Consider the following 23,600-nt stretch of genomic DNA (forward strand, 5'->3'; position numbering starts at 1 on the left):
AAACAACGCGGACAGAAATCTGTGACCGAGGGGGCCGCACAGTGGAGGCTGCAGCCACATGCATGCAGACCTTTCCACGGTATGTCACAGGTCAGCTGCTACACAGTTTCATATGCTAAACAAATTCATTATCACAAGCTCAACATCCTGACGCCCCATTTCAGTCCCATTATTCCAGCTTATCTTTACCATTGCTGTCCTCGTTTTTTTGAACCTGCGCGCAAATGGGCTTCCTGAACTTTCAACAGCTGTCATGAGATGGCCTCTTGCAGTGAAATATTGCCATAACATTTCCCAGTTCAGAATGAGGTGCTGATCCCGATGCTGCCGCCTCTAATCCCAAAGCACCGCCATTTATCTATTTAATAACAAACAAAAAATGTCTCTTGATGCGCTTCACTACGTGCTGAAAGAGGAAGCCTTTGCTTAGATTATACGGCCACTTAACCATGACCATGAAAACCGAGGCTGGCATTTCCCCCTTACCTCTGCGCTGTGCACAGGTGCTCTCTCACTCTGAACCTCATTAACTTACACTTCCCCTACACTTCCCATTGGTCCCATGCGAGGGTGGGTCAATGGGCCATGACAGCGGATGCAACCGAGGTTTGTCCTTCCTGAAGGCGCAGGCTACCTGGGAACACCTCGTTGAGGTTGACCGGAGGCTTGTTGGTGTCGACCGTGATCTTGTACTTGGCGCTCTTGGAGGGGGAGGAGGAGCAGCAGACCAGGCGGAGGGGCAGGGAGAATTTGCACTGAGCCACCCTGGGCACCCCTGGGAAGAGAAGACAGGAAGCAGCCGCATGCATCACAGTTTCCAGTCACATTCCATGCATCGTTCGGACCAAAAGGCTACTGGAAGGCATAAGAGGGCTAATGCTACGGCTATGGTACATGATGATGAAAAACATCAACAGCAGAACAGCTTTGCTAAGAAAATCCTAGCTAATTTCTACTTATGAACACATCCTACCCTTACAAACTCGAACACAATGTTATTTTGTGTGTGTGTGTGTGTGTGTGTTTATGAGTATGCATGCAGGCGTGGGGCAGCACTACGTGGCTGAACCAAAAAGATGTCACAGATCTTGCCCAGCACACTCCTGCCTATGAGACTCAGTCAAAGCGTTTGATTTTGTGGGCTCCTTTCTTCTCTTGTTCTGTGGCCTTTTCTTGGTGGCTTTCTAAAGACATCATGAGGAAGGCCAGTGACCTCTGCCTCATTGGACAGGTCAATAAATGTGCAAAAAAAATCCAAACCCTCATCTTTAGAAGCCTTTTTCGAAGCTGACCCCTTTTTAAAGTACAAACACGGCGAGTCATGGCTTATTACGGTGAGTTTCTCACATCGTTTCCCAGGCACCTCTGCACTCTGCATTTTAATGGAGTGCTGGTAAAATCTGGTGAAAGCGCATTTGCAAAAGACAAACACATTTGGTCCGCTTTTGTTTTCTGTTCATCTTTTGACTCGCTGTGCTCCAAGAACAGCTCCGGGACCAATTATGGGATGAAAGTGGCCAGCCGTAAGTCTTCCTGAGATTCCTGGCGGTGGACTTGCCAAAAAGACCACTGGAAAAACATAACTTTGCTTTGGAGTAATTCCTCTCCCCTCCCTCTGGCCTGCTAGAACCATCTGAGAAGGGAGGGGGAGAAGAAGGAGACCCTTTCCAGTAGCAGGTATTGGTCGCCAGCAGTTCACTAATCCTTTCCTGTTATGTCTGGCCAGGTAACTTAACCCCTTTTCTGCACGGTGCACATTGTACTGCTCACAGAATTTTTTTAGGATAATATAGGAAAATGGCCCCTCCAGGGACACTGCCGAGGTGTTCCTGTATTTTTCTACCTCTCTCTTTCTCTCTCTCAAACCACTGAATGAAATACGGGCCTGTGCCAAGGTGCGCAAGACGCCCCATTGACATTTTGCAATCTTAGTGAAATGGGTCCGTATTTCTACGTTTCTACATTCAAAGCACTACGAGACAGTAAGTGAGAAGAAGCTGAGCACACGCACTGATTGATATACAGAGCACCTATGCAGGAAAAGCTAATGAGCTCATTCGCATACTTTACCCATTATCCTTTAACAAGGCACCATTGTTGCCTCAATCACTATTAATGCAAAATGACCATTCCTCCATGGACTGGAGACTGCACAAGTGGACAGATGATTAGGCAACCTTACGCAGGGAGCATACATATATATTTAAATGCATTTCTGTAATGTTCCAACAAAGCTGGATTATTGCCAGAACATCTCAGTGTGTTATGAGGAACCCAGGAGAAATTTCCAGCTATTTACACCCGTTATTATTTAAAGCTGTTTACATGCCCCCAAGTATTTACATTCTCTTCTGCACTGTTTGCGAGGCGAAGAAGAATCGGCCATCAGTGGTGAATGTGGAGAGGACAGTGATGGAGAGGCCAGGCTGACAGGCCAGGATCTATTAGAGCGAAGTGCTTTTTCTTCCAGGGTGTCCAGCTAGCATTAGCTCACATCCCCTGGAGGAAAAATGAGTCTGGTCAAGGAGGAGGCCTCCCTGCCATAAATCTCCAGTATGCAAAATCTCTAAAACTTAACACAGGGTTGAACTTCTTGCCCGATTCACCCTGACCGCCGCAGACCAACACCCCCCCCCCCCCACACACACACACACACACACACATTCTGACTGTATTTTCTGGTCTTGGTGGTGGGAGCAGCCTCTCAACTGCACACTGGTTTCCTCACCCATCAAGTGCTACCACTCCCCTACCGTGATCCTCTTCGTTATTTTAACCAGTGTTGGTTGAGAGTTTTAATTCTACTTGTGTTTTCACAGGAAACCCCATTATCTTAAATAATCCTTACACAGAGAGCAGAGGGACTGGCACTGTGGAAGAAGGGTCCCTTACAAGTGCCTTTTGGGCATCTACTGGTGTCACAGAGACATTGTCGATACTTTGAGATAGCCCCTTATCCAGTCCGTGAGGAACACTACCTATTCTACTAGTGCTGCGCAGTCCTAGCCAAAACAGGGAGGTCAATCATGGCCATTATGCAGGCAGACCAGGGAGTGCAGAACTCACTGACAAACCCATACATTCCACAGAATTCCTCTGGAAAGGTTTAATAGTAAACCAGATGTGATAGGAGGGTCTCCATTTCACGATTCTTTCATTCAATTTTTCACCAAGAGGGGAAAGAGCACAATGGCTTCTCCTTTTCTCACACAGTGCTCGTTTGACTGCAAACCGCAGGCTCCGTGCAGCTGCGGAGAGGTCATCCGGGAGCATTCTGCTCATCTTTACAGGCAGCAAAGGGAGAGGGAGGGAGAGAGGGAGAGTGAGAGAGAGTGAGAGGGAGAGGGATAGAGAGAGGGAGGGGGAGAGAGAGACAGAAAGGGGGACAGAAAGGGAGGGAGAGAGGCGGGAGAGAGAGTGGGAGAAAAGGAAAGGGAAGGAGAGGGAGGGAGCGGGAGAGAGAGACCAAGCAGGAGGGAGAGGGAGAGTGAGTGAGTGAGAGAGAGAGAGAGAGAGGGAGGGAGGGAAAGAGGGAGATGGACAGAATGGGATGGAGGGATGGAGAAAGACAGACTCTGCACGGGTTTATACCTTCACATATCTCTCTCTCTCATATACAACCAGATTCCCCAGAGAGACTTTAATTACACTGTTAGTAACACTCTTTGGTCTGTTAATCACAGTCCAAAGCAAGGGGACAGTGACACATTTTCAGTTTAATGTGCTGCGTGTGTTTTTATGTGTGTGTGGGAGCATGTGCGAGTAAGAGTGTGGCAACATGTGCTTTCGGAATTTGAAAGTATGGTGATAAGCAGTCATTGAAGCGTGTGGGGAAACGGCAGGACAGCGTGCAGCAGAGCAGTCGCACAGTCAGCGGCACACTGCAGGGCCGCCCCTGTCTCTTCTCCTCCCTTGTAACTACCGGGTTCAAACGGTTCCCGAGCGCTACCGCTAACGGCCCTACTGCCACTCACCTGATGGGTTCAGCTCTTTGAGAGAGGGAGGCAAAGGAAAGGAAAGGAAAAACAAAACACCAAGTCAGTTCGAAGCACCTTGCCCCAAGCACCCTCTCGCCCCCACTCCCCAAAACCCCCCCCCCCCCCCCGTTGGCTCAGCAGTACTAGTTCCAGGCCAAGTCTCACCCTTGGAAAGCAGCACGTTAAAATCAGAGAGCACAGATGCTAGCTTTGTGTAGCGGCCCATCCAGGCTGAAGCATTCCCACCCCACCTGCAGAGAGGCAAGGAAGGAGGGGAGGAGGAGAAGGACAGAAACGCAGGGCTATGGCTATAGCGGGATAGGAGGATTGGAAATGGTGGGTGGGGGTCACTCATCTAAACAGTAGCTAATTGTGATAAAATACAGCTAATGTTTGTGAAAAAAATCCCCTTTGATGTCACTTAAACTATGAAAAAAAGGTATTTCATTCACAGTTTACAGCAAACGTATCAATCAACCATGAATGGCCCTGTCTGCTTTTCACAGCAAAACATCTCATTTCCTGCAAACAAAATATGCATGTTCCATAGAATATAATGCAGCTGTAATTAACACTTGGCAGAAACCCTGCATTACACCAAAGCCTGCTCATAAGATCACTGCCTGGTGGTTCCTTTCATTTTAAACTTGAAAGGCCACAGAAAATAAAAAAAGATTCACTTTCTGCCTGAATGATTTGTCTGTCTTTAAGAGCAGCTATGTTTCTGACTGTTCATTCTCCTCACACCCATACAGAGAAAAATAATTCATACAGAACCCCAAAAACTCCTGGTTATGGGTATTTTCCATCCCAATGACTGATTCAGGATCATCTTACCTACCTCATATCCAAACCTCAACCATTATGCAGAGAGGAAAAAAAACTTGTATGTAATCCAGGATCAGTGCTTGGGGGCTAAATCTATCAACAGCTCCGTTGGATCGGAATGGGTAACATCTTGTAGAAGGGCATGCCTATCACAGATACATACCGAGGGTTTACGGTCAGAACTGCAAGCACAAAGCTGCACACAGCCACTTCTACAATGACCACTCAGCATGTCCGCCCAGAGAGTACACTTGGAGGTAATAAGGTCAAAGGTCAACAGGGTTTAGTCAGGCCTGTCACTCTCTAACCCGGATCGTTTGATTTCAGCTCCAAACCTATTCTCTACAGACCGCCAGAGGCCCGAAGACACAGGACAGTTTAATCCACTCTGTAATTAATGCTTCTCAGAATGAAACCAGAAACAGAATGAAGCATACCAGCTCAAAGCAGCGGGGCTTAATCGGTGAGCTGCGGTTCTCAGGCTTTCACACTTAACTGAGCATATGAAACATATGGCACTCGCCGCGATTGTATATTTCACGCTTAGTTAGCGCTGATGAAATATAACATCTCTCCCTGGCCGCCTGCTGCCATGCGAGCTGCCAAAAAGGAGGTGCGCAGCGCCCTGATTTCAGCCCCACGCTGACTGATCCGTGTACACAATCATTTTATACCTCAAATGTAGCGTCCGGCGACTGGTGCAGGAGTGTTGCACTGTGACGAAAGCGTGTTTGTTTCCCAGTGCTGGTTTGGCTCTGCATTTTGTGCAGGTGAACTATCGGACAGGTCTGTGCGCATGGTAGGCTCGGTAATCCTTCAACAGCATTTACTGTGTGCTGTACCAATCTGCGAGGACGACTTGGCTCGCGTGCACGTTCAGTCAACTTCTCTGAACGGGATCCTGAGAGAGAGCTTTTCCGGGGAGTTCTACGGGCGGCTGACAGCGCTTCATCGGGCGTCAAGCTGCAGGCGATCCCTGTGTTTCAGGTCAGTTCACCCTGATGGGACTGAGTCTTTGCCAAAATACAAGCTTTAAACTGTAAAATAAGAGAAGTGTGTCTACACTTCATATGGGTGTAATATGGGTGTAATACATTTTACTCTCGTTCTTGGATTTGAAAAGCTCTCCATCCAACATCACAAACATCACTTTAAAAAGCTAGTAAAAACAATGTTCTTTTCGTGTTTGTAGCAGAAATCAGTCACCTTTAACATACACTAAAATACGTTAACATCAAAGGTGATTTATCAGAATTTCTCAGCAGAAGAAACAGAGAGAAGGAAATAGACGTGGAGAGAGAGAGAGAGAGAGAATGACAGAATGTGTGTTTTCACGTCTGCTGTGGTGCTACATGTACTGCCTCCCAATGGTGTAGACGTGTGCATCTTCTTAACTTGAGGGTGCCCTCATTTGTGCATGTCGCTACAGACCGGATTTGGTTCCCTTCCACGCTGCCATGATTACTTCCTCTCCTTTAGCTCCCTGCACACTTTCCTGGCCGTGGAATCACTTCTCCACCTCTTTTACAGAGCGGCCAAAAGCAAACACATGCACACGCCATGCTATTTGCTTCCTGTTCTCACTGTTGTCATCACAGTAAAAACACAGCGCCCACAGGCAAGCCAACGGGAGGGCACTTCCTTTTCCAAATGGGAGCAGACTGTAGAGCGTTCCCTGGTGCTACATTTGGAACGCCGCGGGTCGATGCCATCCGCTGCCCAGACTGGACACGAAGGGCCGACTCAGCACAACAAAGAGCTGCACCAAATCCGGGCTGTAGAGGAGAGGGGGCGTGAAAGCACCCTGAGAGAGAGAGAGAGAGAGAGAGAGAGAGAGAGGCAGAGAAAGAGACAGAGGAACGCCTGAAAGACAGAGAGACAGACTGCGTGCTGCACGGACAGAGAGAGAGTTAGACAGACTGACAGAGATTTCGGCAGAGAGCGAGGGAGAGGAGAGGGGAGCAGGAAAAACAGGCAGGACGGAGGCAGGGACAGAGAGATAGTGCTGATTCACCGTGGGAGACAAAGCAGGCCCGGCCAGCTACTGTAAATCCCATTAGTGAGCGTTAAACCCGGTAATTACGAGCCCGGGACCCAGACATCTGAAAAGGAAGGGTGCCCTGGGCAAGACACCTGCATTCCTCACATTCCTGCTTTAATTTTAGTGCCAAGGAGGCCAGCATCAGTGAAGATTAATGTGCCTATAACATGAATAGAAAGTAGCTTTTACAGAGCCGTGTCGCAGGAAGATCCTTAAACCGTGAAATCAAACACAAAGGAAACGGTTAACGACAAGACAGAAAAAAAAGTTTAAATTAATCTCCTTTTCAGATGGTGAAAGGTTACGCTTGAGAACAGCAGACAGTTTAAGATTTTTTTTCCCACCACAAACTATCAAAGGAATTCAGGAAATGATATTAACGGTCAGCTGTCGAGAGGCTATTTCTTCTTCAGTGAATAGGGACTACACTTCTGCTCAGAGGTCAAAGAAAGGTATTCAAATATATTAAAAGATGGAAAGGTATTTGTGATTGGGGCAGAAACAGGAATTAACCAATTTCAATTTGGATCACAGACAGAAACAGTGACAGAAATTGAGTTTGCTCTATGACAGGCTGGGTCCTGGGTGTCAGAGGCCTGCAACATCCCAGAGTCTGACAGGAGATACTGTAGTTACACACAACAAGCTATGACTGTCAGCATCCCAGGTGAAACATTCCCAAAAGAAAAAAAAAACATATATCAGAGCCAATTAACCCAGTTAGCCAGAAATCAACACTGGCATGGCTTTTTCATGTCTAAGGAGAAACTGCAACAGCAAAAATGAAATTGAAAGATTTTTTTCCCAGCTTGTGCAGTTCAGTGAAAGATCCCAAAGCTTCAGAGTCAGAAAAGATCTATTTATTTATAATTAACATTCACTTCATGGAAAAAACATGAGGCCTCGTATTAATAAATTCATACAGTACATTCAATAACAAGCAACTTGGATGCTAATTGTGAAGGCTTTGGAAGAAACCACCCATAAAACCCTGCTTTCTCCATTTATTAACTATTCCCTCCATGCAGTGGTAACTCATTCTGCCTCGTGATGGATTGATGAGGAAAGCAGTGTAACTGTGATTTATTTGGGAGGGGAAAAAAAAAAGACAGAAAAACATTTTGCATTTTTCCTGCGGGTCCAAATCTCTTTTTTACATCTGTCTTGGAAAAAAAAAGACAACATGAGTAACTTTTTGTCATTTGGCATTCTTACACGGCCACAGCGGAGTCGAGCCAAAGCAAACAGCCTGAAAATGAGGCGCTCTTTGTCCAAAACATCTTTTCTTTCTCCAGACAGTAAAATCCCTAAGCCTATACGCACACGGTTTGTTTTGCTTTTTTTTTTCCTTCTTTCCAACAAAGCCTTTCATTTTTCATTCAGCCAGGGAAATGTGCTCAAATTCAGGCTGTCCAAATGGGATTCTGACATTCCCATCAGAAACAAATAGCATTTTCACACCAGCTGACACAAGGCTGAAGCGAAGGCACGACAGATCGCTAAATGGATCATTGTTCAGCGATCGCGGAATCATTACTACCTGTGACTTCATCTGTCAAACAAGCACAAGTGCTTTCTGGGTCCAAACGCTGATGAAGAAGAAGAAAAAAAAGACCCTTTGGTTCCTCGCTCTATTTTTGGGATTGACAATAAAAGCAGCCAGAAGTTTCCTAGCCTTTGCAGATTTAATGCTCTTTTAGGAACCTTTCCACACAGAGCTGCCAAAACAGATACATTCCAAGGGAAACAATAGTACAAATGCTTTTTTTTTCTGCATTTCAATAAAATAAAAATAAAAAAAAGCTCATGACATTTTTATTCTAATAAAGAGGCCTTTTTGTAAGAAGAGAGGGTAAGTTCTTCCAGCAATAAATACAGGCTGGCTGTGGATCCATAAGTTTCCATGCTGTTACAGAACTCTACAGTTCGCCTGTTCTGTGTGGTGCATCTGTTATCTGTCCCAGTTTCCAAGCCCGGGTCCTGGGGCACACCTTTCAAAATTTAGCTCAGCTCTCAGTGCAGTAGGTATGACTGAGTTGAGCAAACACAGATGTACACGTACATGATTCTGTCATTCTACTTATCTATAGCTGTAGCAGTCCACTGCTACAGCACACCACTGTCCAAGCAGACCTTGTATATTTTCTTACCATTACATATTAAATTACATCATAAACATTACATCTTAAATCGTTGCAGTAGACTGTGGTTCACCTGTGACACAGACCATTTAAAGCTAAACAGCCCTATTCTTGACAACAGGATCTTGCTGCTCAGGTTTCTCTGGGATTGAAATATATGGATAGATAGGGTGGGTGTGCAGGTGCGACATACCTGTTGGAGTGCCATAGGACACCGCAACGTCCCCTCCCAGGTCAGCAGGGGGGTACTGTCCATTCAGGAAGGCTGAAAACTCCACCACTTGGGTGGAGCCTGGAGCTGAAAAATACATAAAGACTGTCAGTTTCCATTCAATCGTGGTTCTGATGGTTCAATCACAGTTCCAAATGTACACGGCCCTCATCATTCGACAGAGCACCACACTCACACAGTCCCGACCATTCAAGTATGTTTGTGACTACTTGACCACAGCCTTTACCATTCAACCACAATTCTGACTTTTTGACCAAAGTCAACCTTTACATGGTCCGGACTAGTCAACCACTCTCGTGTTTGACCATTAAAGTCTACCTCACAACTTCTACGCAGCCTTACATTGACAGTCCCGTCAAACGCAGTCATTGGTTTGAACGGCAGTGATGCGACAGCACTGGCCCGGGCAGAATCCGAACCTGCTCCCTCTACCCAGCTGTGAGGGCTCTCCCAGCGCTCCTGGCTCTATTCCTGGCCCCCGAAGCACCTCGATACTCAAAACTGCGAAAAACCGAATCCCCATTTTCCCTCATAAAACGTCTGCATGAGAATTATGACCTGCGTCCGCCTGCCAGCCTGGAGAGGGGGGAGGCAGAGGTGACGTGTGCTTTCATAATACGACCGCTGCTCGCCCGGAGAGAGAAAAATATGGCTGGTATTTGAGCGCTCCAGTGACGGCAGATGCGGGTATGGGCAGGCAGGATGGAGTATTATAATTGGGCACTTAAAAAGGGGCTTATTTTATTAAGACACACCACAGACACATTAGATCCCATCCAAAACCGCTTAATGGTGTCGACAGAGAGGAAAACACAGATACCTACCCAGACACTCCGGCTTTATGTTTGCACAGGCTGTCCTGAGCATGAGGGTGATGATTTGAATATATATATTTTTTGCCTCTAATGCCCAAAACAAACTGTGGGGGAAACAAGACCGCTCGCGCAGGGGGAAAAAAAAGTAAAAAATGAAAAAGGCAGCGCCCGTGAGGACAGGCCGTATTTCAGCTAATGTGCCTTGGAAATGCAGAGGCCAGGAGTCAGACAGAGGTTCCACTTTGATGAGGAGGCGGGAAAAGCACCATACTCCACAGCTTCTTAACCACACTATATGGCAACTTTGGCAGGTGACTTGTAGATATTTGTTGGGAATCCACGTTACGGTTACATGTTCTGCTGCGTAAAAGCGTGGATAGGATTCTGTTTCTTGGCCTTGTGTGTGAGGGGTACTCCACTGTAATGACCCCGACCACCCCTCTGACAGATTCCGGCACTCAGGAAAAGCATCCTGTGCCGACGTCAAAGTGTCCCTATCAGCTTGGCCCATCGCTTGAGCCGGGAGCGCTTTCTCTGCGCCCCGTCAGCTCTCCTGACGGGGGGGGGGGGGGACAAGAACTCCTGACGGTGGAGACATTACGCAGAAGAGCACGCTTTTAACCTTTACACTTGAGCGCATTTGACAAACACTGTAAAGTGAGTTTTTCCAACCCGCTTCGTCTTTTTTCACGGTGAGAGGCCAGGGGCTTATTGCTGACACCATTAGCAGAAGGAAAACAAAGAGAGGATAAATCCCCCTCTTTCCTCCCCTCTCTCTCTTTCTCAGGGCCCGTGTAAACCAGAGACGTCTTTGGTGAGCCCTTTTGACCCGGCCCGACCCCGCTGTCAAGCTATGAAGTGTCCAGGCCGCTGGAGTGCCCTTGGCAGTCACATTCCAGAGACGGGATAAACACGAACAGCTCCGAGTGCCACCCCCGAGTCCTGTGTTGTTATCGGGGTTCTTAACACTGCAGTTAATGTGTCTGCATCCCGGGGGACACGCGCAGGGTCATGTGGTCACCACAGGGAGGCGCTATAAAAAAATAACTCTATAACTAGAAAACAGGCCGCGCTTTTGCGTGTTTCCACAGCGTGCCCTGGTAATCGGCCAGGTGGCACGTTGTGGCTTCCCCACGCTCCAGGTTTGGACAACCCACTTTGGGGTTACAGCCCACGGCACACTTATTTTTCCCCTGGCCTGCGTCACACTGCACCGCAGAAGATGGAGGGAGGGAGGGATGACGTGTACTGAGGGTTTCAGAATTCCACATCAACACTACCAGAGGGGGAGAATGGCGAAAGGAAAAACAGAGGACGAGGCTGGAACGCGGGGATGTGGGCACCATCTGAGAATAATAAAATATAATACGATGATTAAAAAAACTTTTTTTTTAAAACTTTTTCACCTCCCCCCCCAACCCCGAAAAGCCAAAAGCCAGAGGCTGGAGATGATGTTTCCCAAACAAGTGATCCATGGGAGAAATGATGAGATGCGTCCTAATTACAGAGACATAGGGAATGAAAGAGGGACTGCCGCAGGGCGGGCCCGCCCGAATGAAAACATCCGCGCTCCAGCGAATCTGCGGCCAGGAGAAATATGCGCCGTTTGCATGTGAAAGTATGCGGGGAATGCCATTGAGGAGCAGATAATTGGTTGATTGAGTGCATTCCCTGTGATGAAATTAGGCGTGGAGGGAGAGGACACGGCGGCTCTGCGCTTTGTGGGCGACGCAAGCGCTTCCATTTAGCTGCAGACGGAGGGAAAATGAAAGAGAGAGGAATGCGGAGGGACACTGAGGTATCCGTGGAGCGCCGGCCGCCGGCCTGGGAAACGCTGCCTTGGACTCGGCGTCGGGGAGTTGTGTCAGTGGAGCTGCTCAGACGAGCCGAATTAGGACGTCAACAACAGCAACCAACAGAGAGGCCCTGTTTCGGCCTTCCTCCAGAACCAGCACTCAGGTTCTCCGACCATGGACATCAAGGGCCTGGGGGGGGGGGGTGTTGGGGGAGGTATGCCTGACACATGGACGCTCGCCTAGCCCAGCCAACAGCCGAGCTCTGAGCGCAGCCTTAACTGTCTGAGGAGATCCGTCTGTGCAGCTTTAAACCTGCACGTTTACACAATGGGGGATCCAGAGTGAGCTCAGCAGCCAAGAGGAGACATATGAAACTAATAAGCACTGCGCCGGAGACTCTGCTCTCAGGAGTGGAGCGCACGGGAGCGTAGGAGAGAGTACATGCATGTCTGTGTCTGTCTGCGTGCATGCTGGGACAACTCGCCAAACTACCAATACTTTAAAGGGTGTTTTCAAAGGGCTCCTCCAGTCAGAGGGTGGGGAGGTGGGGGGGGGGGGTTGGGGGCTGACGTTTTGAGGTCACCTGCAACCTTAAACTCCTGAGAGTTAAAAAACAAAACAAAACGAAAGAGCTGTGTGTCAATGCTGGAGAGGTTTGGTTTGTAATTAATGTAATGATGCATTTAGTTTGGAGGACCTTGAGTCAGCGCAGTATTCGCAAGCGCAGACAGTCAGGGTTTCCGCCGACCTCTGTGCAGTCCTCTGACAGAGAGCACATAAGCACAAACAAGCACATTATGGTTCTGGGCAACAGAGGAGCCCTTAAAAAGGATAAACATGTATGTTTGTATATGTGTGTGTACGGTAGCAGCAGCTACACATATATATACACCCTACCAAATGGAGGAACACATGAGCACAACCAAGTATATTATGGTCCTAAACAACAAAGACCCTAAAAATGATGTGTGTGTGTGTGTGTGTATATGGCAGTAGCATATATATGCGCCCTACCAGATAGATGAACAATGTGAGGCAAGCAGCAGTGCTGGTCTCCTTGGCGTCGGCAGGCTGCAACCTGTTCAAAGCTTTGTCTAGGGGTGACAGCGGCAATTAGAGGCCTGTTCCCAGAGGATGTGCGCCGAGGGTTCTCTCACACCCCGAGACAGCCGTGCCGCCCGAGCCACAGCGAGACGCCCTCGGCCTCCGCCTTTTGCCCACGACGCCTTCCGCCCACGACGCGTCGCGCCGCAGCCAGCTGAGCGCCGGCACGGTCCGGGGAATGCCACGGCGCGGGTGCTGCGGTGACCGCGCGGGGCTTCTAATCAGACGGCCGAGGGTTCGAGCCCCACCGTGGAACCCTGCTGACGTATCCTTCAACATAAACTGAACTGCTTCAGTAAATACAACGCAGTGCGAAAGGACAAGGCAACATGCAAAGGGTAAGCTCTGTAAGTCACGCCGGATGAAGGCGCCTGCCAAGCAAACAAACTTTGACGTTCATTAGAGAAAGGGCACCTGAGGCTGTCCTCTGAAGCACAAAACCGAGGGGAAATTTGATTGGTTGGGTGTTGGAGGCAGCTGCCGTTGGTAAAGACTGTAAAACAGCATTACAGCGAGTGCTCTCATACACGTGCTCTTCTTTTGGTGACGGGGTTTCATTCACAAAAGCCTCGCCCTCTTCCTGTATCGGTGGCCCGGCAGGAAGCTCGTGCTCCCCCTGTGTGTGTCGGCTGTGTGGTCAGGGCGTGTATGCCGTGTTTGAACTGAGGCGTAGGTCAAACGCTGAGTGTTTGTCCAGCGGGACTCCTGGGTGCCAGGACTTGTGTCGGCTGAGTGCTTAGACAATGTTGCCTTTGACTTTACTGATAACTTACACTGCTGATAACCACAATCAAACACCAGTCTTCCTCTACACAGAAGCGAACAAAGGACGTGAAAGACAGAGTCCTTGTAACACATTACTGTACTGCAGTTATCTGATGAGTACAATGGCATACACTTTAAAGCCCATGAGACTAAGCCCTTCAGATGCAATGGCTGTATTACTGAACACACTCACTGCAGGAATTAAGTGAAATTGCCAACTACATTTGTGGCGAGATTTATGTTTTTATAAGTTAATTGCTTAAAAACTCCAGTATGTCAAAATGCCCTTGTAAAACATGACCTCCTTCAGAGGAGAAACATGACTCGGTTTTAGCTAATGTGAAAGGTGAGACACCCACGCCCATACACACACACACACACACACACACACACACACACACACACACACACTCACACTCACACACACACTCACATGGTCGCGCACACAGTTACGCACACAGTTACGCAGCATGCCACGGCACAGAGGCTCGTCTGCAGACACTTACCCATGGAGTCTAACACAAACTGATCCTGAGTGACTGCGAGTGGAGGCGGCACACAGACTGTCAGCTTGGGGCTCTGCACTGCTGCACGAGTCTTCACTGTGACCTGAGAAAGAGGGTCAGGGACAAGGAGAAAGCCACGGAAACAGAGAGAGAGGGGAGACAGGGGGAGTCAGGAGGAAGGGAGACAGGGAGGAGAGCAGGGGAGGAGAGAGCGGGAGAGGACAGACAAAAGGGAGAGAAAGAGAAGGTCAATCTGGTAGACATTAACTCACTGATTCTGAACGTCATTCTCTGTTTCCTGGTGAGAGGGCCAGACAGTGCCTAACACAGTCCATTTCAATGAAGTGTTTCCTAAAACTAACAACAGGGTTAGTAACAAATCACACTAAGAATAGTTCAGATGAATCAGATTTTCCCTGTACTCCTTGGCATTACCAACAATCCTAGGCTCAGATGTGGCCTCTTCCAGTAAGGATGAACGCACCAATCTTTGGCACACTGACAGCAATGCTACGGTGGCCGCTTTTTTCAGAGCAAAAGGGTATTGAAATACAGTCACACTTTGCACTCCTTCTGCTCTACTGCCCTACACACCAAAAACCAGGGGACGCAAACCTCCAACTGCTCTCAGAAAGAAATAAAGCTCGTAGGATGGTGGCCACAGAGGTTAAAGAAGAAGGCTTCATTGTGCACTCATGATTAAAGATGGACTCGGGAGACTACCAGTCTGAGCTGTGTCTCATTAGGGTCCTCCAGCCTGACGGTGTTCCAGGATCTCCCGTTACACCACAGAGAGGATAATGACAGGACCCTCCCTGCTCCTTCCAGCTGATTATTCAGGGGTGAAGTCATCTCTTTCTGACGCACTTCTCAGCACACACTTCTCAGCATACACTCATTCACACCTGAGCGCGCACGCACATACACACACATACACGCACACACAGAACTTTAAACAATACCTTCACTGTGATGGAGGGGACAGGTACACCGTTGATCTCAGGAATGGCTGCTTGCTGTGAAAGAAATGGACACAACTGTCACAATGAGAAGGTGTTTTCACTTTTATGCTCTACAGAAAACACACCAACATTACTGTAGGCTGCTAGGGCTGTTTTAATGTTTCCGTACCCCATCTTTGTGGTTGTGTATAAACTGAACTCTTAATTAGTTGACTTGAGCTGATAATTCAACACTGATCTGGATTCAACATCTCTTGTCAATTGATCTAGTAAAAGAATGATCTGTACTCTAGAGGTGTGTAAAAGTACATATTATTAAACTTGTTTTTGGTAGAATCTGTCCATTCAAGAAATCCAGGGAACCTCTCTAAATTTGACCTAATTAATTGGTCAGTGAGTTTTCCAAGGCCCCAAAAACAGTGAATAACATCTTGTTATTCTGAAAGAATAAAGGTAATAAATGTTACAGAGGGGCACAAGTAAGGATAACAATAAGAAAAAAACCTTTCCCTGCATGTTTCTGCTTACACCAACGCACTTCCTCCAACAGGCTGCTCACAAAGCTTTCTCAGCGGGCTCGAGATGTCATCACTACCTGAGCTTTCAAGAGTAAGGAACCAAAACCAGCATATAGAGTGGGGTCCCCATGACCAGGGTTAGGAAACACATGGTAAGTGACCTGGACAGTCTGTGTGGGAAGCACAGCAGTGATATCACAGATGGAAATAAATAAAACAAAGACCTAGTTTTATGTTTTACATGTGTCCTGTACATCTGATAAGCAAAGCTCTGTCTCAGGACATCATTTACAATAACAGTGTAAAATTACAACGTATGAAGCAACATGTCCGCATAAACGTTTAAACTGTCTGGCGGAGGGCAAACGGGGACGGACGTGAATTCAACGTCACGATAGGAGGAGTTCCATTCATGATTTTTAATGGGAAGCTAAAGCGAAAAAAGGTTCTGACCAACTCTTATGACTGACAGGGACTTCTGGGCAGCAGCGGGCGTGCCTGGTGATGGAGCAGGCCTGGGAGAGCAGGCTGTAGCCTTGCGTGTCCACACAAACACAGAAAGGATGAGGGAGAGAGACATCGTCTGCCAAGAGAAGCGATGAAACCGCCCTCCGTGAACTGAGGATTTCCCGGGCGGCTTTCAAATTAATTCAGAGCTGATTCAATAACGCCGCTGCACAAGAGAGAGGGTTCCAAAACCCCGTCAATTTGAAAAAGAACACAAACAATATGTTAACCAACTTGCTTTCTAGTGGTCACACTCTATTAGTTTGTTCTGTTTAAAGCAGTCACACTTAATGAGTCATTTGTATGATTATCTATTGCAGTGTATCAGTAACCGGAGTCGCTGTTAAAGTGTATGACACTAAACGGCGTGGTAATTGTTCATTACTGAGGAAGTCTGAAGCATCTGGACCGTGTCTCTAGGTTTATTTTGTCTGCATTTCCTCATTACTTCGGTTCATGGCTGTGGGAACCCTGTTTCCTGGCTTTGGGAAAGGTCCCGCTGTTGCTCTTTCTGCTTGGCCAGTTTTACGGCCACGAATAAGCATACCTGTCAGGAACGTGGAGCATTGGGAGGGTTGGAGATGTCTGGGGGGAGAGGATGAGGGCGGGGGTGTGAGTGTGAAGATGAACCGGCATGGCCGAGTGGCCAATCCCTCATCACCGGGTCACTGTATTCCCCTGGGTGACAGACCGGTTTCTGTAAGGCGGCACCACGGTTCACTCAGGGATGCATTGCTAATGAGTTTGGGGGCTCACTCAGCAGATAAGGCAACGAAAAGCAAACACGATAAGAGGCACGGCGACAGTGACAGGGTGCTACCTCCGCCCATCCGAGAGTCCCGCGCCGCAGACTGTAGTCGGCCTTTGACCCCTTTCCAATTCCCTCCCGCTAAGACCAGCCTACACAGCAGCAATCTCGGACATAAATCAACTATTTCTGCATATGCCTGAGAGCTTGTTTATCTGAGTGGATACTGGCTAATTCACTGACCTTTATAGTTTGTGGATTGGCTGATATGGGGGAAACAGCAGGTAGGGTGAGCCATCCATATCATATAAAGATAAATGACTTTGTGCTGCGTGAGTGTAGCACTGATCCATAAAAACTATCCTGCTCCAAACATCTGTCTGTTCAGCCACGTTGTGTGATTCTGGGAAAAGTTAATGCGCAGCCGCGCAGCCGCTCTGCGCAGGCGGCTGAGTGGCAGCAGAGCGAATGCTGGGCTGTGTGGTCCCGCCGTGTGTAGCTTGCATACCGAGACAGCGTCCATGTTCGCAGACACGGCGGCTGTTACCGCGAGCTCCTCCTCCGCATCGCTTTTAGGCAGGATATCTGAGACAGAGAAAAGGGGGGGGGGGACAGAGAAGAGTACAAGGTGTTTATGTTTGGGACACTGTGTGCTGGGACCTGGATAACCACGTACACATGCAGACATAAATTGGCACATTAGAGCAAACGCACACATGCACAGACAGAGATTTACACGAGAGCGCACAGACATACATGCATTCCTCAGTCTCCTCTGATGCCTCAAAATATTCCCCAGACATGCGTCTCCCACCGGGGGCTTCCCCAGAGATCCCCAGAGATCACCGGGCGCTTCTCATACTGCCCCTCCCTGCGCTTCGTCACCCGCCCGTCACTCGCTCGCTCGCCACCCTCCCAGGGCGCTTAGCCGAGCTTCCCACCACTCCAAGGCACGACACAACGCACCCAGAGCGTAGGCCTCCGCGTCCGATGCTCAACCCAAGTCATTAATTATGCTTCTGACATCAACAAATATGGTTCTATCCTTGAGTAAACAGCTAAATCCGCACTGAAAAATCCCCTTCTTAGAGATTACGGGGGCTAGATTTTGTTGATAGCGTGAACGCTGGCCGAAGGAGGTGAGAAACAAGGAAGGGATAAGGGTGGGAAACAAAGAGGAATTTCGCTTCTCCTCCCATTTCCTATGATGGCACCTTTCACATCCAGGAAGAGGAAAAAAGTGTATAAATACAGCCTGACTCCTGAACACTTCTGAGCAATTCTGAATGCATACTGGATTAGGTAGACCAGGATCAACAAGCAGCAGAGCAGGACTATATATCCTCTCAACTCCCAGAGCTGACAGCATGGAAGAGTGCTGCTCTCAAGTGTTGCTGTTTTGGGATGTTGCGAAGAGCTATGGGTATATTAATTGCTTGTTTATTTATTTGCCATTTCTTCATTATTGAAAAACATAAAAGAAGTACTCTAAGAGAGGGTAAATTTTGCCATTACACTATTTTACCCTATATAAGGCTCCTATGCACATAAAATATAAGAAAGCAGTATGAAGATACCTACATGGAGAGACCAGAAACGGGAGAGAAGCTGCGCGATTACTGTGGCCTCGGAACCCTGTAATGTCATAAAATGATGGTGGCTACACAAGGCCAGGTATCCCAGCAGCCTCTGCAGCAACCTCCCTCTTTTCACACGCACGCGATTGGACCAATGCGGCCCTCACTGTTGGGCTCCTCTGCCTGGCTCCCTGAGATGCGTCCTCCTCATGCTCCCTGTTCGTCCCTCCAGCAGCGTACGACGCGACCCGCTTCCTATTCAGGCTGGCACTGCCCTCCAGTTTACGGCCAGGTGAAACCCACAAAGACATCAAGAACACGGCAGACCCGTCGGAGGGTGGAACATCGGGGGGGGATAAATGGGCCTGTGGCACCCTCCTCCCCGCGGAGCTCCCGGTATCGGGTTTATTATCAGAGAAAACGCGCCGGCGGGGCCGTTTATTTGGATACGCTTTGCAAGAAAGTGAACGGCAGCAATTTCCACCCGAGAATCAGAAAACGCAGCGAGGAAGTAAAAAAAAAAAAAGTGGGGTTCTGAGTCACGGAACCCCTCGGTGTGAAGCTGATAAAACGCTATCAAGCCCTGTGCAAACACGGCACTGAGCCGCCAGTGAATGCGGGCCTCTGTCTCAGACACGCGTTTATTCATGCAAGGCCTCGCGTTCGGGTTCTGTGTAACCTTTTTATGTTTCGAAGTAAAACAAGAGGAAAGGGGGGGGCAATTTGTTCTCCGAACGCAGCCTTCGCTTTAGCACAAACTTCTACGTTTCCAGCCGCGGCCTTTTCCCGTTCGCAGACATGTCGCGCAAGGCCACGAACAAACGGCGCCCATTTCGGTCTCCCAGGCCCCCATCTTCGGAGCACACATCCTCAAATATGGTACGGTCCCTACTTAAAATATGCTGAACTTACATAAACACACAGGCGTTAAAATGTAAATGTGACACATGTACCCAGTGGCTCGCGTGTGGGTAGCCTCCCACCTCTGACAGGACCGGGGTCCGTGGCGTTTCGTGAGGGAACCCCGCGGCACGAGCGGGCGGCGCTCACCTTGAGTCTTGGAGGCCTCGCGGATGACCTTCTGCAGCGTCTTCATCTCGGCCTCCACCTCTTCGTAGTTCGCCTCCCGCGCCTCCACCTTGGGCGCCATGAAGAAGGAGGGGTCCGTTCCCATGTAGGAGCACTGGAGGTGTCCTTCCCCGCTCAGCGTCACCACTACCCCCTTCAGCTCCCTGCAACGACACAGCCGAACATTTCACACAGTCCTCTGTACAAGGAAAATAAACAGACACTTTAAAAGGACATGGCATGCATTTATAGAGCAACACTGTAAGGACCTTTGACTTGGTGTGTGCTTAAATTCTTTCCGTGGGGTTTCTTTGCAAATTCTCATTCACTTTTTCTGCCCAGAACACTTGACATGAATTTCAAGCTCAAACTACACATACATGTTAAATCTACGGTATGCTACTGATGACTGAACAGCTCTAGTTTTCCTTTAACAGCTCATAAATGATCATAAATATTCCTAATGGGTGAATAATTTTTTTTCATAAAATATTTATTTTAATTTCATGAAATTATTCTTGTGTAGGGTATTAGTCCAGGGTTTTCCTTCTTTCTTTTTAATTTATGTTCTACACTTAAGACTGCAAAGAATGCATGTCAGCCAACTGGTTTACTTCTTCAAGACAGCCTGACCAATCCAATTCAGTGACTAATCAGTTGTTCCACAGGCCTGCAGAGTTCAGAAGGTTACTAAGGCCAGAGAAACATGCTGAACATGTCGTTTGCTAATAGCTCAAACAGTGCCTGTGGGTAGAGCGCATTCTGATGTGCTTGATGTGCTAAGGGGTTTTGTGTGTGTGTGTGTGTGTCTAGTGAATGAGCCTGTGTGTAGGGCATTATGTGATGAGCTGAGGCGTTTTGCGTGCGTGCGTGTGTGTGCATGAGTGTGTGTGTGTGTGTGTGTGCGTGTGTGCGTCTCCACAGAATATGGACACCGCATGTGCTCCTCATCAGGCAGACTGAGGAATCAATGTCAAAATGCCTCGGATGCAAAAAGGAAAAGGTGGTGTGGAAAATCCCTCAAGAAAATGATACCCACATCATCCATCAAAAAAAAAACCCACAATGCTTTTCAGTTCTCAGCATTAGTGAACACACATCTGTACCCATTCAAGATGGAGGGGAATCATGGGTGCCCACAGAGGGAGAGCAAAAGAAACATGCATGCATAAACATGCAAAAACAGAGTCACAGATGTACAAACACGGAACAAAAAGCAACATTTTACAGCTTTCGAGGGAAACAAGGGGTTAGCTACGCCGCAAAACCTTAAACAATTTAAGAGCCTGCAGGCGAGGTCACAGCGTGCAAAAATGCTGAGTAGCTCCGCAACGAAATGATAAGTGACAGGGGCCTGAGAAGACTCCCGGTGCCATATGGTTCAAATGAGCACAGATATACACACATCTCAGACGTATATAACCCCACATTTCCAAGTACCCAAATCAGCCATTCCTAAGTGGTCTTACGACTCAGTCCGGAATGAAAGAAAAGGGCTGTAACGTAAGCCTTTGGACATGCTAACTGGCTGCAGATGTGCTGTCTCCGCAGGGCAGGGAGGCAATAACTCCCTCAGCGAGGATCCGAACCCGCGGCGGCAGCAGCGGCAGAGGGCTCTGACTGTCCCACTCAAGCACCTGCCGCGTGTCCCTCACTCTCCGAGATCTCTTTCGCTTTTACAGACCGCCACTTTCTCTTCAGACACACCTTGGCAGAGCAAAAGGTTGCCAGAGCCTCCTCCAAAAGCGACTTTTACTAAACAGAATTTGGTGGGGTTTATTCTTGATAATCAATTTTTTTTCCTAGTCTGGGAGTTTTGTTAGCCTGGTCTGACACTGTTGCTCATTCAACTTGAATTGATACACTTATTTTCTATTGTGCTGGAAGTCGCTGTGGATTAGAGCGCCTGCTAAATGAATGTAATGTGATATAATGTAATGCTTGACAATAGACAAAAATAAGGCATAGCAACTTTTTTAGTGTAGACATTGCGAGGATGCGGTAAAAATCTCCACATCTGGCAACAAAATTGCCGTGTCGGCAACGCTGACAAAATCGGACTGTCGCCGCAGCGAAAACATCATATTATAGTGAGGTAACACGTGTAAACTCACAGCAAAACGAACACAATCATAGCATAGAAAAACACAAATACAGATTATGTTCTGTTGATTGTATGTCCTTAACCACAAAGTTGTGAGGTAGTAATAAAAAACAGCTGGCTCGGTTACTGGCGCAGCGCTCGAGGTCTCTGAGCCTGGTTTTTAACCTGCTGTTTGTTACATGGTCTCTTTCTGGAGCGTTAAATAGTGCCACCCGAAAAACTATTTTATTCCCTGTAGTTTGCCCTTAATCGAAGTGTCCTGGCGAAGTATGAAGTCAGAACACATCTAGCATCTGTGCTCCTATTACCTCTGTATTACTCTAATGAGGCAAATTTGCTCATAGGGGGCACCAATTACATAACTGTCAGTGTTGCTTTTCCTGCCAGTCGCTGGTCGCTATGGGCGTAACTGAGCAAGAAACATCCTACGGGCGCTTTCATGGTTGGACATTTTCGATCCTGCCACTGAGGTTCTGGCCGCTGAGATGCGGCCGAGGCCGGTTGCTTTGGGCCAGCTGATGAGTTCAGAGGAAGCAGCATTCATGTATATCATGTTCGGGGGGTGGTTCACTGTCTTATCACATTCCTTCACTGCGTCGCTACCCGGATCTGCTCCTCCGCGGCGGTCTCCTGCCTGGTGCTCTCCTGCGGCACTGACAGGCAAACCTGTCTGGGTGGTATTAAAAATCCCCAGCTGTTCCGAAAGCCGAGAGGCCGCAGTGGCCGCACAGACGTTAATTCTAGCATAGCCAAAGGCCACCCCCCCAACCACCACCACCACCCCCCCACCCTCCCGTCCTGGCCCCGCCTCTTATTTTCCAGCTGTTTTAACAATCCCCTATCTGCAGGAGGCTTTTTTTCCCCCCACCGAGCAACGCTGAAATTGAGCTTCAGCTCAAAGAGCCACGCCAAAGCACTGTCCTTGGCTTCTGCCCCGTGTGCGAGACCGCAGGTGCAGAACTTGGCCTGGGCAGACTCTAATCTATTAATATTCTGTGCAAGACATGTCTGACTGTCCTTACGGTGAGACTGCCACACTGAGCCCCAACGCTTCTGGAATGAAACTCAGCGGTTTTATAGAGTTGCGTGGACACAGGCTGAAAGCTCTCCTTTACAGCACACCGCCTCAGCGATTATGTCATTCTGTGCATGACTGACAGTCTACCTCCCAGAATCCTCTGCACAGTGCGGGACAAAAGACCCCAGTGAGAAAGCAAGGAGTCAGGGATCAATACCATCTGTTGTGTCAAAACGGCGAGAGGGCCAAGGCACACCTGACAGTCACAGCATTCTCACAAAGTTCCTGTGTGGCTCGAGTGTCCTTGATGCAAGGAACAGACCAAGATGACAGTGTGCGGAGACAGTAACCAGGAGCGGTTACTGGCTGCCATTGTACTCGGGTTCTTCAAATGGCGCCAGCTCCTTTAATGATTTCAGCACCTGCAGTTCAATACCAGCAGAGAGACCGCTCACCTCAGACAGCGGGCACCGTCCTCCAGGCTTCTCACGGTGCCTTCCGCAGCAATAGCAGTGTTTTTTACAATGCAGAGGAGCTCTACCGTGGCTCCCAGGGTACGCGTTTTTTATTTACAGTCATAAAGAGAGTGACCAAGGCCGCCCTATAAAACCCGCTTCTGGGAAAGCGGGCTTCGGGGACACGGCTGCGGACCGCTCCAGATGTCTGGCCCGGACCGGCCTGCTGGCTGTCGGCTCCAGCCCACCGTTTCACACACCGTTCCCTGGGTGAGGGGTGAGGGAGAAATAAACTCGCCCCGAGAGCGCTTTCCCCGCCATCGGTGCAGTATATCAGAGCGCGGTCAAGGCGGCGGCGCCAGCTCTGGAAGCTTCTCCCTATCAAACTGTAAGAGAGACAGAGTACCAGTGCATCCTGGGAAGGCAGGTACCTCTGCC

The 23,600-nt window shown here is 48.5% G+C and overlaps 1 protein-coding gene across 1 annotated transcript in view; it reads right to left on the bottom strand.

Moving 5' to 3' along the window:
* Positions 1-23,600, bottom strand: part of bbs9 (Bardet-Biedl syndrome 9) — a 109,161-nt gene that overhangs the window by 54,747 nt on the left and 30,814 nt on the right. The window contains exons 10-16 of the mRNA XM_036539557.1: positions 19,568-19,749; positions 17,449-17,525; positions 15,168-15,221; positions 14,206-14,308; positions 9,181-9,285; positions 3,975-3,989; positions 635-775 (exon numbers count right to left, since the gene is read on the bottom strand). Coding sequence (XP_036395450.1) covers positions 635-775; positions 3,975-3,989; positions 9,181-9,285; positions 14,206-14,308; positions 15,168-15,221; positions 17,449-17,525; positions 19,568-19,749 — 677 coding nt within the window. The remainder of the gene's footprint in view (positions 1-634; positions 776-3,974; positions 3,990-9,180; positions 9,286-14,205; positions 14,309-15,167; positions 15,222-17,448; positions 17,526-19,567; positions 19,750-23,600) is intronic.

This window comes from Megalops cyprinoides, chromosome 10 (genome assembly GCF_013368585.1).
Source record: "Megalops cyprinoides isolate fMegCyp1 chromosome 10, fMegCyp1.pri, whole genome shotgun sequence".
Taxonomy (NCBI): Eukaryota; Metazoa; Chordata; class Actinopteri; order Elopiformes; family Megalopidae; genus Megalops; species Megalops cyprinoides.